General features: G+C 43.0%; 1 protein-coding gene across 1 annotated transcript in view; it reads right to left on the bottom strand.

The window, feature by feature from the left end:
* Positions 1 to 19138, bottom strand: part of LOC115130502 (peroxisome proliferator-activated receptor gamma coactivator 1-alpha) — a 61147-nt gene extending 42009 nt beyond the window's left edge. The window contains exon 1 of the mRNA XM_029661705.2: positions 19005 to 19138. Coding sequence (XP_029517565.2) covers positions 19005 to 19085 — 81 coding nt within the window. The 5' untranslated portion in view covers positions 19086 to 19138. The remainder of the gene's footprint in view (positions 1 to 19004) is intronic.
* Between the last annotated feature and the right edge of the window lie 358 nt (positions 19139 to 19496).

Here is a 19496-nt window from a genome sequence, read left to right as displayed (position 1 = left end):
GAAGTAAAACATATGCTTTGTTCCCATTGTCCTGGCTGGAAGAAGGTTCAGTGAATGGGGATGTAAAGAGTGAGTTAATACAGTAGTGGCGAGTGTGAGTGCTGCTCAAATGTATTGTTTTATGCATTCTCCACACTCTCGCCCTCACAAAAAAGTACCCAAGAGAACGTGGTCGGAGAATGAACTTGGGCGCATGAGAGTGTGGAGCATGGTAGTATGCATATTGGGAAACATCAATTGGCTTTAGTCTTAGCAGCACTGCCTGACAGCCTGCCTAACAGTAACACGTCTTGCCAAATTAGCCTCTTAAATTCCACACATTCACACAGAAAGACAGAATAGTACTAGAGACCAGGCAGCGTCGTTGGACTGTCCAGCCCGGGAGACTCGCTGGCTGCTATCTTTCCTCCATTACCATTTTGGGTGCCTGGGTGAAGTAGGCAAAAGGGCAGGTGCTGTCAATCAGAATAGCTGTTGTGGGAGGGAGCTTAACTGAATGTGAGGAGATAACTGAATGTGAGGAGATAACTGGGCTTAGTGGTTAAGCTATTACTGTTCTAAGGGTTAAAAGAATGTTAGGAATTACACTACTGTAATGATTTTTAAGTCAACTGCTGTTTCCCTGTATTTGCAGGGTCTTATAGGCTTTCTTCTGTCTAATTGAGTTATAGAGAAAAACATCACACAGAAATGGACGTTCACATTTAACATTTAGTTGACAGATGGCAGACAGTCTCAGCTCTGCCTTGACACAACAACCCTAAAAAAAGATCCTCCTAGCTTGACTAAATACATTTTTAAAAAAGCTTACAGAGTTGGCTATTTTTCCCTTTGGAGACGAGACTTTAGTGGAGAAATCGGTGAACTCTAACATTATTTCACCATGATACAGTTACAACATTTATAGTGTGAGTAAATCATCATGAGCAGATCTGACATTGGTGTCGTGTTAGTTAGCGTTACATTTTTTTTCCAAGAAAATGATTGGAAGAGATTAGAGGTGCACACTTGTTTACCCAGTGGAATAACCCTGTTGAAACACTGTTGAAACAACCGGGACTATGAGAACCACGTCAGTGAACTGTGAGGCTCTAGCAGCATGTGACTCCTCAGCTCCACTGCCATATTTGGTAGAAAAACCTCATCTGAGTAAAACAGTGACAGAGAAAAGCGTCTGCAGACTCTGCACTAAACCCTGCTAGGCTGCTTGACTTCCTCAATCAATCACCAAATACAGTCAACTCAAGACAAGCCCTCTGACTGGCTAAAAATAATAGTTACACAAATCTGGCTTTCGTTAACTTGGCCATTTCTTTTTCTAAAATGGTGTGTGTGTGTGTGTGTGTCATCGGTGCAGCCTATCTTATCAGAGAGAACAGCAGCTCCGGTTAAAAAGGACATGGGCGACTACAAAAGGACACGCGTTCTCTCATCAGACAAGGCGCTAGTCCTTTGAACTTCACAGCTGTCCGATCAAAGAGCATCTTCCTTTGAGATTTCCACAAACAGCCTGGTCTCTGCCAGTCCCGCTATCGCACAGATCCATGGCAATCACACAACACAAGCCTACGTCCCCAAAAGCAAAGAACCCCAGCCCAAACACATGTAAAAAATCACCTGCTTCACAAAGGTAACAATCAAGACTATTCTATTCATCGCTCTTATTACATTTTGCAAAAAGGTGATTATACATGAGTTCAAACAAACAGACCCAGTGGAGGAATAATGTGGACCAAATGGCTCCACTCTCCATCAATCTCTCTCTTTCTCAGAGCAAGGCCTATAGGCCACCATGGGGCTGCTTCATTTTCCCCAGCTCAACTGTAAACCTTAAGCCATGCAGGTTCAAACTGTCTCAAACCCCCTCGTATGGGGCCGCTGTATCCAGGCAGGCAGGCAGCACTATACGCTTGTTTGCTGAGGTAGTAATAGTAGTAAATAATACATGGCTGTGAAGCTCGTTCTCCCGTCCAGTTCACTTCATCTCACGAGTGACCTTGTGATTCCAGACTCTGAAGGCCTATCCCGGCCCCATGTTTCTTCCCTGTAGAGGGGAGGGATGTGGACACGCTACACTGGTGTCACCCTCAGGATGGAGCGGGTGACCTCGAGCAGTGGAGCTCTTTATGGCACCATGGTGACCTTCACGCCAGGAGTCCCACAGAACACCCTGTGATTGGTTAGGCTTGTCTTTATTTTATTCTTCTTCCTAACTATGTGTAACCACTCTTGCTAATTGTGATACACTATATAAGTGTTTGAAATGTATCGATAAGGGTCATGGGTTTAGGAGCTAAACTAAAGTAGAGCAAACAAGTGCAGGCGTGTGAAGCGTGTTGCAATTGTTTTGGTGATTGTTCTGAGGCAGAGCAGAACCCTAACCCCTGGTACTGTTAATCACCGCATCATGTTCCTGCTGTTGACTGACTGTGTGACACTGTGTCCTCTCCAAGAAGATAGGAGAGGTAGAGGAGGGAAACAGTGAAAGAGGGATTGTGAAAGAAGTCCTCTTAGGACTTTGTGCCATACGTGGTGATCAGTGGAAAGAGACACCAGGTGATCCATCTCCAGGCCCCTCTCCCCTCTTGGGTCCAGTCCCACCTCCTCCCATCCCACCTCATGTCATCAGGAAGTGTCCACCCACTGACTAGGTGTCCCCGTGACAGTCCACAGAGGAGAGGAGAGAGGGCTGGCCTTGGTTTAGGAGGAATTGGGGCGAAAGAAAGGAATGTCCCCTTCACAGCTCAGTACCCCTGCGGGACACCAGAAGACCGGGGGGGGGGGGTGCTCTGCGCTGTTGACGCTCCGCTGTCATTCACAGTCACGCTACTCCACTAATGGAAGCCCCTGGCAGTGGCACACACACACGATTCACCAGTGACGGATGTGCGCCTTTGATGAAAGTGACCCAGTACGTTTCCAACTAGTGTCGCAAGAGATCGTTAGCTAGCCCTGAACAGTCCACAACATCAAGGCTAGTGGTTTAATTATTAATGCCAGTGATATAGAGAGAAAATAGCCCTCTGGACCTGCCGGACAAATACCTGAGGTATCGTGTGCTGAAAATTCCCTGGTGTTTTGTAAGTGCTGCCGTAGAATATTTCAGGACAGGTGTCGGTGTCAGTCGGCAGCACAGCACAGGGTGAATTCACTGCTAGACGAGAGGACAGAATGACTTACTAATTTCACCAACATTTCCCTCACATCACTGGAGTCTTTTGCTAATCCTACAGAAACGTCACACGACTGGCCTCACATTCATGGTAACGGATTGTGAAACATGAAAAGTTACTACCCTTGCATGCAGATGTAGTAACTTGCCCCTTCACCTACAGTACCAGTGAAAAGTTTTAGATCACCTACTTATTCAAGGGTTTATCTTTATTTTTACTATTTTCTACATTGTAGAATAATAGTGAAGACATCACAACTATGAAATAACACATTGAATTATCTAGTAACCAAAAAAGTGTAAAACAAATCAAAATATATTTTATATTTTTATATTTGTGATTCTTCAAAGTAGCCACCCTTTGCCTTGATGACAGCTTTGCACATTCTTGGCATTCTCTCAACCAGCTTCATGAGGTCAGTCAATCCAGAACATTTTAAGTCGCACTTGAAGAAACCATGGCTCTCAACCATGGCTCTCATGAGGACCGCCACAGGAAAGGAAGACCCAGAGTTACCTCTGCTGCAGAGGATACGTTCATTAGAGAGTTACCAGCCTCAGAAATTGCAACCCAAATAAATGCTTCACAGAGTTCAAGTAACAGACATCTCAACATCAACTGTTCAGAGGAGACTGTGTGAATCAGGCCTTCATGGTCGAATTGCTTCAAAGAAACCACTATTAAAAGACACCAATAAGAATAAGAGACTTGCTTGGGCCAAGAAACACGAGCAATGAACATTAGACCGGTGGAAAAATGTGAGATTTTTGGTTCCAACCGCCGTGCCTTTGTGAGAGAGTAGGTGAACGGATGATCTCCGCATGTGTGGTTCCCACCGTGAAGCTTGGAGGAGGAGGTGTGGGTGTGCTTTGCTGGTGACACTGTCAGTGATTTATTTTGAATTCAAGGCACACTTAACCAGCATGGCTACCACAGCATTCTGCAGCGATACACCATCCCATCTGGTTTACGCTTAGTGGGACTATCATTTGTTTTTCAACAGGACAATGACCCAACACACCTCCAGGCTATGTAAGGGCCATTTGACCAACAAGGAGAGTGATGGAGTGCTGCATCAGATGACCTGGCCTCCACAATCACCTGACCTCAACCCAATTGAGATGGTTTGGGATGATTTGGACCAAAGAATCAAGGAAAAGCAGCCAACAAGTGCTCAGCATGTGGGAACTCCTTCAAGACTGTTGGAAAATCATTCCAGGTGAAGCTGGTTGAGAGAATGCCAAGAGTGTGCAAAGCTGTCATCAAGGCAACTTTTAATAATTTGTTTAACAGTTTTTGGTTACTACATGATTCCGTATATTATTTCACTATTATTATACAATGCAGAAAATAGTAAATAAGAATTTGTTCTTAACTGACTTGCATAGTTAAATAAAAGGTTACACACACACACAAAAAGTATTTTGTTGGCATTTACAAATGTCCCCATTACCAGTAAAACATAATCAAAAACGATTTATTTCACTTACTTGCTGTGCTGTTTCATTGTTCATTTCTTCAATCATTTCATTCTCAACCAGGATTTCTATGGAGCGCCGTTTGGGTCTTTGCATGTCAAAAAAGATACACTACCGTTCTGGAGCATCAGCTTTTGTGAGTTTGATTACAGGCTCTAAATGGCCAGAAACAAAGAACTTTCTTCTGAAACTCGTCACTCTATTCTTGTTCTGAGAAATGAAGGCTAATTCCATGTGAGAAATTGCCAAGAAACTGAAGATCGGGTACAACGCTGTGTACTACTCCGGTCATAGAACAGTGCAAACGGGCGCTAAACAGAATAGAAAGAGGAGTGGGAGGCCCCGGCGCACAACTGAGCAAGAGGACAAGTACATTAGAGTGTTTAGTTTGAGAAACAGACGCCTCACGAGACCTTAAATGGCAGCTTCATTAAATAGTACCAGCAAAACACCAGTCTCAATTTCAACAGTGAAGAGGCGACTCTGGGATGCAGGACTTCTAGGCAGAGTTCCTCAGTCCAGTGTTAGTGTTCTTTTGCCCATCTTAATCTTTTATTTTTATTGGCCAGTCTGAGATATGGCTTTTCTTTGCAACTCTGCCAAAAGGCCAGCATCCCGGAGTTGCCTCTTCACTATTGACGTTGAGACTGGTGTTTTGCGGGTACCATTTTATGAATCTGCCAGTTGGGGGATGAATACTTTTGCAAGGCACTGTATGTCACAATGATTCATCGATACGTATGCTATGATGCTGGTAAAGTTGTCTCGCGCACCTACAGTGCTGGTCATTAAAAAAAGCTAGCTAGCTCATGGATGCAAACAATGTTCTTCCCCAAAAACATAGCAAAACAACAATCTGTTTCAGTTAGGTAGCTAACTATATAGCTAGGTGTCATCATCTAAAATAACCCTAATTTATAAGACGGTTCTTATTTGATGAATGGTGGTCGGACACATCTGTGTGAAGCTAGCCACAATAAGGATTAGCCACAATAGTGGACTTTGCGGTTAGTCTTCAAAATAAAATTATGGCATAATTCTACTATTTGTATTCATTTGCATCACTGTCAATGACATACTTTTATTTTGAAGGCAAACCGCAAATTCCACTATTGTGCCTAATCCTTATTGTGGCTAGCTTCACAACACATAACCCGGTCCGGTCGAGCGTCACTAGCCAAATGAAGCTAACTCGCTGCTTATAACGTTAGCTTTGGGCAACTGGGTTAAGTAGCTGGCTAGCTATTTATTTTCATGAACTGAAGTTCAATTTCAATAGGCGAACAACAAGTGGCAACCTAGCTAATACTTACTCACAATGATTCCTAAATCATTGCTAAGAATAATGAAAATGACAGTTTCTATTGGTCATTGTTTTCAGGCGGGATGTATTGGTGCTAGCTAGGTACCAAGCTAAAGCTAGCTACCCCAGAAGTTGCGGTCGAACAAATGATGTTTTATTACCAACGCGGTATTGAAAACACATTGTTCGTGGCTGGTGTTTGCAGACTTTTTTGTACAGCTTTGACAGTGCTACTGTACCTTTTTTGACACGCAAAGACCCAAACGGCGTTCCATAGTATGTATGTCATGAAGCTAATAGCAGTGACGCTATTACTGTGTAAATCCGGTAAGGAAACATCTGAAAAAAAGCACACTTGGTAGTGTGTACCGGTGCTCGACCAGTCGAACAGAAAGCCAATATCACGCACGACAGAGAATGGTTGATTGTCAAGGGCAATGAACTCAATTATCTTGGCTTTAATGGATTTCGCCTTTGAGTTGTCTCGCAGAAATTTTCTTACTCTTTCAAACGACTGCTCGACTTGTTGACTACTCGATCCACAAATGAGACATTGTAGGCTAGGTTAGGGATGCTGTGTTGCACGTGCAGCGCACAATTGTACGTGGCGTCATCACGTCATGTACCTACGTTACATAGGTATGCACGGCAGCTTTGACATCAGTTTTTAACATCGCTGTTAAACTAGACTTCGGGCTGATACCGATGTTGGCATCTTTAGCTAATATCGTCCGATTCCGATATATCGTGCATCCCTAATTGTAACGTATTTAAATCTGTGTTGCTGGTATGTCTTATTCCTTCAGCTCGGCTGCATTGCTAAGAACATGGTGCTAGAACATTCTAGAAAAACTTCCTCCACAGGTTCTTAACAATTCCAGCTCTATTCAGCCTTGTTTTGTACCAACCTTGCGGTTAAATAGCATGAAACAAATGGCCCAATGTGCCTCTCGCATTCTAATGACCCTTCAGATAGAGACAGAGAGACCCCTCTGAAAGCATTCAGTCCTCACTATGGCCCACCACCACCAACAGACAATCATGGTGACACCACCCAAACACTGCCATGTACCCCAACATAAAAGGACAACTCCAGCAGCCTCCACATGACCCGACTCCTAATTAGGCAGGATTGTATTGTCAGTGATACCGCAGCTTGGCAGAAGCCTCTAAAACATGTGCTTGGCCTTTAGAGTCCCTGATGAGCTGTCTGAGACCAGAGCATGATGCATTCCCTTTCCACTGCACAGTGCCATACTCTCTCCAAACAGAGTGGGGCTTTTTTGTTGTTTGTTATTTAGCAGACCGTCTTATCCAGAGCGATTTATAGGAGTGAGTGCATACTTTATTTTAACTGGTCCCCCATGGCAATTGAACACACAACTTTGGCATTGCAAGCGCCATGCTCTACCAACTGAGCCACACGGAACATTTTGGGAAAATGTACTAATGAAACAGATCCCAAAAGATTGTTTTTGAGTAGAATTTGAAGAAAAATCATCAGGCTGCTGGGGAGATCCAGCTCAGTCTTGTGACTTCAGCATAGCACCTTCAGCAGAGAGAGAGGAACAGCAGAGAAACATTGGATCTAGTTACAGACAAAGGAAAACCCGAAATGGCTTAGCACGAGTACAAATCTTCCCAGGCAGACATATCTTCTGCATTTCTAGACTCGCAGCCAACCACAGACCTTCCCCCTTGGCCACGTTATCTAAATAGAGTGTAGAGAAAAGCAGAAACGGTCCCTTGAGAAAGCGTCCGGAAAGTGGGCAGAGTGGGAATCTGTGCAAATCGTTTTCCATATCTTTCCTAAAATCACCTCAAGACAAATACCTGCAGAGAAATCAATGAGTCATCCGGGCCAGAGAGCATCCCCATGTCAACTCCGTTCACTGTTTGCCTTCCTCATCCAGGCGTCTTCCCAGGTGACTGACACTTTTACTAGATACATGATAAATAAAAATGGGGATAACGCCTACAGTCTCTGCTAATAGGTGTTCCTGTGTGTGTGTTTTCACCTGTCTGCGTCAAACAATCCATTCTGTATCGAACCTGATGATGCACTGATATCATCAGGTTCGAATAATTTATTCAAAGAACATGCAAATGAATCTGCAGTCGTCCCAATGAGTTGGCTCTTACTTCCTTGTGTTGACGAATACGGAGAAAGGCTGAAAATAAGGTCAGGCTAGGCAGCAGTGAAGCAGTGAAAAGCACAAAGAGTGCTGAGAGAGTACATGAAAGGACTAATGCAGGGGGAGAGAGAACGAGAAAGAAAAAGCATTTTGTGGAGTGGGCAGAATTCAAGGCTTTGACAAGGAATAGAACTGACTCCGGAACATTCTTTGGTGATTGCAAAAAATGTGCCCATTGGCATTGAACAACAACGAGGGCCCAGAGTAGACCTTGTCTAAAGGACTTAACTCTCTCTTCCCTCGGTGGTTGAAGACAAGGGCTTTCGAGGACCGAGACAGTCAGTCCTTTATCGCAGGAACACACCACTTTCTTCCATGAAGTTAGAAAGGTTTAACTTAGGCTACTTATACCTAGTTTCTAGTGGGGCAGAAGCAGCAACAGTCAAATGCAGCGAGTAGGAGATGTCACTGGGCTCCGTCAGGTTCCATATCAGTCAAACCGAAGACATAGAGCTACAATATCATCCCAAGATATGTCCAGCAAAAGGAGAGAGAGACATCTTCAATTTGATTTCTCTATGTGCAAGTCAAGGTTGGGAATCCACAATTATACCAATATTTTCTCTTAGTATTTTTATGATCCTATTTGGGAGATGTAACCTACCATTCTAATACGCATGTTGGAAGGAACTCAAAGTGTGGAAACCGGTTTTCAAGGTAACAGCCTTGACTGAGGATTGTAAGAGTTACCTGTATTGCATCATGGCACGCCGTATTTCAACAGAGTGAATCTGGTATGTTTCGAGTGGGAGGAAATACTATGAGATGGGTTGGTATTCTTAGTTGTAATCATGTGCAGACACAGGACAAGCCAACACTAGTTTGAACAAAATTGTACAAATCCCAGCTGAAGAGACCATCTAGCCAATACAAAGTTATCTTACAAAACAAGGTAAAGTGTTGTATCCAGGCCCTTCACCACCTGTGCATTAGACAGTCAGCAGAGAAATGGTCTCTTATTAGAACAGCAAGAAAGCCTAAGGGTGGGGGAGCAGTGTAGGGGTGGTGGGGAGGGGCAGGGTGTGAGAAGGACATTTATGGCGCAGGGCGGCAGCAGGGGTCAGAGGGTTGCTGTGAGTAAAGCCAGTCAAGCTCCCAAGTCAAAAACCAGCTTCAGCCCCCAAGCTCCAGTCACGCAACCAACACCTAAGCCTGCCAAGCAAAAGGTTCACTGTTGAACTAGGTCAGTGGCGGGGGGGGGGGGGTGGGGGGGGGGTGATTCTACCTACTGTTCACCTGCGACGCTGGGTGCCATCATGGTGAACCAGCCATTGTTGTTCCCAAACCGCCTGAACAGAGATAATGGAAATGTACAGGTTTTGAGCAGCCTGGCTGGCTGGAGGCCACTGTCAGGGAATCAGAGAGTTTAGGGAGGCACTAGAGAACCAGGCCACCAATCAGATCCCTCCCCTGCTCCTGTAGTTTCCCTAGCCAACACACCGTGTGGTGGAACACTGTGTTGCCTTGTTGACGCGGGAGGGCACTGTGCTGGTCACTGAACACCGTTACCAGTAGACTGCTAGCCTCTCGCATCCCTGTACTGTTGAGCGGAGCCCTTTTCTTTTCCGTGAGTGGAATGTTTTTTTTTTTTACACATGTGTGTGGGTAGTGGCTTGCAGTGCACCCCATCACTCACTCACCGAAACAGTTTCATACTGTGTAACATTTACACCCTCCCCAGCAGTAGCAGCCCTCAGCAACATGTTTACCTACCTACCTACCTACCTACCTACCTACCAGGGTTTCCATGAGGAAAATGTGACTGGGAAGATTTGTATTTATTTATTTATTTCATTTGATACATTTACCAGATCCATATTCATTGGGTGCATAACCCATTAGGGCATCCACCCACCGTGCTCAGAATGACACAAATCACATTTTGATTATGGTAATACATCTTAACAGAACATGCAACTAATGTAATGAAGCAGCCAATAAAATGTCATTTTCAAACATTTGCCAAAATGTAATTTGCAGGAAAACACCATTTTAAACAGCGCACCTGGGAAAACACTATTCTAAACAGCACAACTGATAGCAGTTCCACAAGTGACAGGAAAATCTCTGTTAGAAACTTAGAAAGAGGGGGAATCTAAAGATGCAACAACTGGGATGGGTTGCTAACACGACTAGGATTGTGCCTTTGGCTTCTGGACAACGAAAGAAAGTTCATATGAAAACCAATAGAACAGGAGAGAAATGGCATGGCGTTGGGTCCAATAGGGAAGTAAATGGAAATGCATTTGCCAAAATTATATAATTACACCTGCCTAAACAGAAACAAATTAAATCATTAAAAATACTTCACCAGAAAGCATGACTTAGCCACAGAGGAATCAAGGATCATTAGCTTCTATTAAAAAAAATAGCTGTGGATTGTTTCAAATCACAAGCTCGTAGGCCTATGCCTATTTGGGAATAAGCCTAGCTGATTATTGAGTTGTGGCTGTCAGTGAAAAGCATCTGAAATATGTGTGAAGATAATGTGTCTTGAGTGAAATTTAAAATGTTGAGGCAAGAAAAGGGGAGGGACCACAACACAACACAGGTGAATTTTTAAAAGTGTGTGCCAGGCGTCCATGAAAAGGTCACCATCATGGTTAAAGTGTTCTACTCATAACTCCGAGGTTAAGTTAACAGTCAGATCATGATGATAGTGATGGCCTGCACTCATGACGTTACAAGGGTCAGATCAATTGTCCGGTCCATTTCCACAGGGCAGGTTCATGTTTACCCTTTCATAACTGGTTACCACATCACAGAGCAGTGAGGATCAGATAGGCCACTCTGGATAGTGCAGATGGAAAGACAACCAGGCAGTAACTCTTACTCTATCTTGTGTTCAGGTTGCAGTAAGGAGAGTAGTTGTAAGGAGTCGTAATCCCCCAGAGAGCTTGATAATGATTAGACGGCATCATGACTTCACACGGTCAGGTCATCTAACCTGACATGCTGACAACACATCATGCAGATGCAGAACTGTGCCACTGCCATGGCAGCTATTTATAAACTGCACCTTCATTTGAGCAGCGGAAATACAAGAAATTGTGCTGATAAGAATAGTAATACCCTAGCCTTTAAAAAAATGCAGGATTTCTGTTCACTTCACTTACTGTCAGCCGGTCCTAGGCTCTGTATGCCTGGCTGTGTCATTAGTAGTGATTGATGCAGCTACATATCGCAATATTATTTTGGGCAATATTATAGCGATACGATTTTTATTTTATTTTATTTAAAGTGTGTTAGCTTGCGCTAGTTGGCTGTACCTGCACCCGTTTTTCAACCTATAGCTTGTTCTCCATCTTTTAAATAGTGAGCCGTCATGTTTTCAGCACTTCTATTCCATGACTGACAAAAACTACTTTTGCTTTCTCTTGTCTCTCTGCAGCAGTCAAATGGTGTTTGGAACATCAAATCGCAATAGAAATCGCAGCATCAAATCACAATACATATAGAGTCGTGAGAATCATGAGGGCAGGGTAGCCTAGTGGTTAGAGCATTGGACTAGTAACCGAAAGGTTGCAAGTTCAAATCCCCGAGCTGACAAGGTACAAAATCTGTCGTTCTGCCCTTGAACAGGCAGTTAACCCACTGTTCCTAGGCCGTCATTGAAAATAAGAATTTGTTCTTAACTGACTTGCCTAGTAAAATAAAGGTCAAATAAAAAAAACAATAATAAAAAAAATCACAATACATATAGAGTCGTGAGAATCGCAATACATATAGAGTCGTGAGAATCGCAATACATATCGTATCGGCACCTAGGTATTGTGATAATATCGTGAGGTCCCTGGCAATTCCCTGCCCTAGTCATTAGCGACCAGTTTTTTTAAGAACAGTGTTATAGCCATGAGCTGTGTGTTCAACTGCCAACAGAGGAACAGTACATGAGAGATGTCTGACACAAGGTTATTGGGCATGTGATATACATCACTAATATCCAGCCTGTATAATAAATAACCGAGTAGGCTATAGGTGCAGGTCAAGCACTACATACTGCCTGTGCCTTACCACATAGTTGACATAATAACAGATTAGGCATTTACTGTCACCCGGTGAGTTCTAAACTTGTTAAACTAAAGAACAGGAAGTCAACGTCCATTCCTGCTCTGAATATGAACAATACACACCACTACTTAATGAGCAGGTTATGAAATTGAGTTGAGCTGCCATCCATAACCCAGCCGGTGTTAGGAGGTAAGCCCTTGCCAGTCTGAGCTTGCCCTCCCCAGTCCCATGTGCTGAGTTACCATGGCAGGGCTGGTAAACGGCGAAACCGTACAGTACTGCCCTATCAGGACCTTGGAATTTTCCTTTAACCTTTCCGTGGTTTACAATCACACCCGAGAGAGAGAGAGAGAGAGAGACAGAGAGAGAGCGAGAGAGAGCAAGAGAGAGAGAGAGAGAGAGAGAGAGCAAGAGAGAGAGAGAGCAAGAGAGAGAGAGAGCAAGAGACAGAGAGACAGAGACAGAGAGAGAGCAAGAGAGAGGAGCCCACATCTCAGTGATGTCGTCGCTGAACGTTTTCTGACCCTGGCCACGTCCTCTGGCTACTCAAGTACTCAAGCCACCAGGCTATTTAGAGTGCACATGACTTTACTACAAAGAGTGGAGGTCATTTAGTATGAGGCAGGCTTCCGCCTCAACCGGTTGGTCCACCAACAGTGAGGGTTTGTTGTGGAAAAGTCATGCATTTATCACCCAGATCATCAGATGGATGGGCTTTAGGGATAAATAAATAACAACAACAGAATCACATGTAAAGTGCTGCCTCGGACATTATTAACTGGGTGGTTCAAGCCCTGAATGCTGATTGGCTGAAAGCCGTATGACAAAAAAAATGTATTTGTACTGCTTTAATTACGTTGGTAACAAATAATAGCAATAAGACACCTAGGATGTTTGTGGTAAGCCGCGTTGCGTCGTACCCTAAGAACAACCCCTAGACGTGGCATTTTGGCCATGTACCACACACCCCGTGCCTTATTGCTTAATTCTATTCAATTAATCTATTCATATCTACATCTAATGGTTCTCCTGGCACACTCTGAATTAGTGAGCAATGCCGATCAGACTGGCTATTTAAACCTCAGGGTTTAAGTATCTCAATCCATATTCCACACGCACGCACTGGCGCATACACACACTCTCCACGCCTTTGACAGAAGAAGAGTCTGTACTCTGTTGCCCTAACACACACTGTATATGATCATGCAAGACCACTCTTTGGGCTGTGAAGTGTTATCTGCTAGAGAATGTGTTCATTTACCATGGCTCAGGGCTGATGAAGACTTGGACCGTTGCCCACTCAACCTGACCAGACTTGAATTTACAACTGAACCAACTGCAACCCTCTCGCTCTCTCATTAATCGCTGTTTTACAAACTTCTACTACAAAGTGTCCAGAAAAGATGGTAGGGGAAACGGTGCCAATGTAGGGGAATCCGCCCCACGGCCGTTGTTATTATTATTGTTTGTTGATGAAGCGGAGGTAAAGAACATCACATAACATGGTAAAAGTATATATTACTCTGTTCTAACGCATTTGTTTTTTGCAGTAACTCCTTTCTTGTTGTACTGCCGCAAACAGACGTGGCAGTTTGACCATTAAGGATTCCAGCTTTAAATCATCTAAATGATTATGTTATGTTTATGTTTTTTCAGGAAAGAAATCTTCAGGCCCATTTCGTCTTAACACAATACCCTGAGTGTACAAAATTCTAGGAACAACTTCCTAATATTGAGTTTGCACCCCCTTTTGCCGTCAGAACAGCCTCAATTCATCGGGGCATGGACAAAACAAGGTGTCCAAAGCGTTCCACTGGGATGCTGGCCCAATGCTTCCAAAAGTTGTGTCAAGTTGGCCGGATGTTCTTTGGGTGGTGGACCATTCTTGATACACAAGGGAAACTGTTGAGTGTGAAAACCCCAGCAGCGTTGCAGTTCTTGACACACTCAAACCGTGCGCCTAGGACCTACTACCATACCCTGTTCCAAAGGAACTTACATCTTTTGTCTTGCCCAATCACCCTCTGTATGGCACACATACACAATCCATGTCTCAACTGTCTCAATTATTCTTTGACCTGTCTCCTCCCCTTCATCTACAATCCACTTCAATAAGGGACCATAACTTTCACCTAGATTCACCTGGTCAGTCTGTTCAGGTGTTCCTAATGTTTTATACACACCATAAAAAACATAAACTTCAAAAACTAACTTGCAAGCCTGTTGACCCTACATTCACACAATCTGTCTCCTAATCCATCAACAATAGGCTACCTGCAGATCCATTGTTTGCCCGTGGCTGTGGTACAGTACAATGACCTGGAGGATGCTGACTACGGCCAAATGCCTGATTGCACATTTAAATAGTAAAGCAGGTGGTGGTGAATATCATCAGGGGACGGGCACACCTGGCAACCCAGTTCCAACTTCTCTTTGCATAAATCAGCCTTATCAGACAGTCTGCTGCTGTCCTGGCCTCTGCAGCATATGATGACCTGTCTCAACAGTCATCTGCTTTAGTGGCCAGGAAAAGCAAACACACACGGCAGACTACAAAGTGAAGCAGCTGCCTGTGCTCCTAAAGTCTCCAGAGTAAATTTGTGCATCCCAAATGGCCCCCTATTCCCTATATAGTGCACTACTTTTGACCAGAGCCTATGGGTGCTGAATCTGCGTTTCGACCTTTCTCAGCTCTAACGTGTCATTTACTCCCAAAGGCATAATGTTAAAGCCCTTGATGTATTTCCCCAAGCAAGGTACAGAATATGAAACAGCCTCATGATGGTGTTGTCAATATCATTAGAGTTGTTGTGATGAATACAAAACACTTGGATATTAATTAATTAAGGACATAACTCAATCTTAATCTTAAAGGCAAAACAGTATGGCTTGACTACACATAACCCATTCTTTCATAATATCATATTTCTAGACGAGTTTAAAAACCACAGCTAATTTCAAAAAGAAAATGCAAAAAGATACGACATTTGCATGTTGGCACAGCAAAAGATGAGTCATAGGACAAGAGATAATAAAAACAATAAAAAGCAAAAACATTTTCTCCTTATTGACTTAGAAGTACACAGCCTGAATCTGTAGACAACCAACTGCGTGATGTAGTCAGTGTGTGCCTCACGAGTCCATGCAAAGGCTAACCTTTGATGCCAGTTGTGCAATCAGCCGAAGACGTATTAGTCTGCATCAATTATTGATATCTAATCACCTGTTTCATAGTTGCTGCAGCAAATTGGCTCAAATTAAGATCATGCGTCTGTACTTTTGAGCAGAGCTCATCAGAGCAAAGGTAGTGCACTATGAAAGGGAATAGGGTGCCATTTGGGAAGCACATAGAGGCTCAGAGCGAAGGGGAGGGGAGCGGTACAGTGATCCGTGACAGTGCATCCTCAGGCCTCCCTGAGGAGAAGCCTCAGAGCTTTAAAGCCTCAGCCGGATGATGGATCTCTGGGGCTTTGGGAGAGGAAGCAACCATTCACATCCTCAGTGACAAACCACACAGCCAGGCAGTGACACACGCAAAACCTCCCAGTAACACTTCTGGGAGATTAGACTCCTTAAACCTCATTTGATTTGATCATTTTGAGTGATGAACAAATTGAAACATGAAAATATTGAATATGTTCCAAATGGATATGGGAAATGAACATTAAAGGGTGGGTGGTATCTTTCAGGATGACCCTCACATGATAATGTGAGCAAATTTGAAAATATAGGGGAAATGCTACTCCGAAATCAACATTATGTTAACTTTAGCTCCACCAATTGGTCAAAACTGGTTGAATCAACGTTGTTTCCACGTCATTTTAATTAACAACAACAAAATGTATATTCAATGACTTTGAATCATGGTGAAAAACTGATTGGGTTTGCAGAAACTCATCAAGGTAAGGAACTTCCATCTCTTTTTCACTCAACGTTGAACCTAAATCCAATGACAAGGTGCATTTTTTTGTTGATTTCACGTTTTACTCACATTAGGTTGACAACTCAAACAAATGTAAATTAAATCCAGACATCGAAATGATGTCTGTGCCCAGTGGGTTGTATATTATGATAATCCACTCAAATCCATTTAAAAACATAAAAGAGGTAAAGAAAGAAGCACCCTTATCAGTGATAAGAATCATCTCTGTAACAGTTTCATTGATTGGTTTCCCAGATTAGCACCATTTAAAATAGGGCTAAAAGATACAGTAATGTCACAGTGAACATCCAAACACATAAGCTACTGTCTGACACTTCTCTTCAAAGTGTCCTGTGGATCGTGCCCAGTTTAAACCAGCATCGAACCCCCCTGAGCAAAAACAAAGGCCAGTCTTATCCATCATCTTCAGTCAATCAGTACACAGCATAGCCAAAGCTCATTTAATGTATTCCATCTGAGAGACAGGGAGGGGTACGGTAGGAAGTCCTCATTTCATAGACATAGCCTAACGCATTTGCTCTAGTTACAGAATAGGTCTGCACTTTAGGGCTGACAGGTGACTCAGCCCATATCACGGAAGCTGAACACATAACACTGCAGTATTCCATCACGACAGGACAGCTCTGTGTCTGTGTAATAATACACAGCATTTCATTGCAGAGAGACTGCTGAGCAAAGTGAAGACTGCCTGGTGCAGTGGGCTATATTGTTTCTCTGTCTAAATCTGGGAACATAAGACTTCCGTTTCGAAGCTGATATGACCATAATACATTTGACGACTGAGCCAGGAGTCCTTTTGGACAACAACTCTCTCAGCAACCAGAATCAAAGGAACCACTGACTGGCAGCCGTTAAAACCACATTCTGTATGATGTAGGCTATGATGAAACAAACTACAGAAATGAATTTGCTATGTATGCATCTCATTAATATTAGGGGAAGAACATAACTGGGCTACATAATAGCACAGGCTTTTAAATATTTACATCAAAATGGATAATTACATTTGATGAAGCATTTCCAAAAAATGTAATAAAAATGGATTGAGATGGATCTGCAAATACTACAGGACATAAGATCCACCATGATCAATTTCTAAACTAGAACTATGTGGTTCAGGCAGGGTTGTGTGTAAGTAGGCCTGATCTTTAGATCCTCTTGACTGGACAAGACTTGAGTAGACCAGATGAAGTGGGAAGGTGGTAATTACCAGTTGTAAAGTCGTAAAAGCCAGTTGGATGCATTCACGTGCTTTGAACTTGTTGAGTAAGGCTGATTGGCCAATGGCCAACAAGTTGCTTCCACCATAAACTAAAAGTACAGCTAACATGCTTGTAAACTAATTATATTGTTTAAAAAATATATTAATAGATTGCTTCTAATAAATAATGTTTAGTTGTTTCCATTTAACTATAGAAAATGATGTTATTGAGGTAATTTCCTTAGTAGGTGACGGCAGAGGTCATCATGAGGGATAAATCAGACCTCACTGATGATAAACGAGTTTCCCACTTATTACCAGTTGGAGGGGGGTTCAAGATATTTTCCCCAGTCGTATGTGGTAAATACCACCTTCCCACATCGTTGTGAACGCAGCATTAGTCGTGATCTAGGCTGCTTAGAAGCAGCAGCAGTGGCGGCAGTAGCAGTCACATGATGCAACCAAAAGACGGGAGTGTAGCTGTCGCTCATGCACGTCACTGGAACCGCCTCCGTACTACTACGCATAACTGCAGAAAGCACATGACTGCAGCAACTACGTGTTCTATAATTCTGGTCACGAGAATCGAGTACTATTACAATGACCATATAGCACTGTCAACCCGACTAAATGAACATGCAACAGTATGTAACACCGCAACGAATCTAATTATACAATGCTAATATCACTAATGCGAATCAGATCCAGTTACACTAGGACAGACACTTTTGGGAACTACCGGTAACAAGGTTTTGTAACAATAGCTCGGTGCTTACGCAAACGATTAGCTACGAATACATAATCGCATTAATTTTTCACAGACGGGCACAATATTACGCATTTGTCAATCTCATCGTCATTCTTGCAGCACCTGAAACTCCAAGGACGTCGACTATCATTCTCGTTGCATTGAAGTTGCTAAACTTTGAACCGTGAGAGGCGTAATATACAGAAACAGCAGCCTACCGGTCTAGTTGAAATATCTTTCGTTTTCAGATGGCTGGTGATGGTAAAACAGTAGGCTAGTCAACACACGCAAATTGCATTGTTTTGCAATAACAGAAACATGAATCAAAACAACCTTGCTTCGTCCCGTAACGACCCATTGCTTATAGATTGTTGGCTATTAACGTAGATAGGATGGGGGGAAATTGCATTGTAGTAGTAGAACCAACATAACAAATGCATCAATATTTCTAGATAACATTAGTCAAACCTTTGTATAAAAAATATTGCCAACATATCCGTATTTTACAGTTATTTCAATATCAAATGTTTAAAGAGCCACAAGTCACATTCATGCCATTAGTACTAACGGTTAGTCTCTGATTTGGCACGACTGACATTAGTAAAACAATTGTAAGAAGGAGTAAAAGTAGAGTAAACGTTTTAAAAGCGACATATACATTGTTATGTCGCTGTTAAAACCAAAATCATTTAGCACAAACAAAACTATTCAACTAAATGTTTTATGGCGTCCTATCACCACGTTGTATACGCTAATGACATTTCCTTAAAACTCCACGTGAAGCCCAGGCGTCAAGGTTTGAAGACGCCGGTTAGCTATCGAGAGCGGTGATGCTTACAGCCAGAGCACACATGAAGATGAAATTACGCATGCTTCTGTGAATAACATGCAAACATGAAACCCCGGCAATGTAGTCCTGACCCTGCACATGTAGAATATGAACATCCCTTACCTGGCTCCCGGAGTTTTCTGTCAGGTAATTGAAGACAAAGGAAGTGAGCTCCTCATCTAACAGTGAAGCGCAGTCCGCCATTTTCTAGAGAATGAGAGCGGAGAAGTCAGAGAGCGGAGTATACAGGCACAGACTGTATGTAAGTACAGTGTGATTACAGGTCTGTTCACATGCAGTTGCAGCTAGTCGCCGGTTGAGGGCGTTGTTATAGACTGCATAGATTGAATACAGATATACTATTACCGAGCCTAGTAAGTAATGATGTCATAACACTGTTTGAATAAGCAAATTAGATACATTTACCCACGAAAGGTGCAAATCAATCGATATGTAGGCATATTGACCTTGACATAAGTAATGCTTGGAAAAACAACATTGATATGAGCAAAATATGAATTTCTGCCAGGCTAGAATGGACACTGCGTGTGGTGACTACGATGATGACTCAGACACGCAAAGCAACTAATCTGTTTACACAACAAGCCTAACAAT

Source organism: Oncorhynchus nerka, linkage group LG6 (assembly GCF_034236695.1).
Source record: "Oncorhynchus nerka isolate Pitt River linkage group LG6, Oner_Uvic_2.0, whole genome shotgun sequence".
Lineage (NCBI taxonomy): Eukaryota > Metazoa > Chordata > Actinopteri > Salmoniformes > Salmonidae > Oncorhynchus > Oncorhynchus nerka.
Note: the sequence above shows the minus strand (reverse complement) of the source record. Positions and strands in the feature narration are given on the sequence as shown.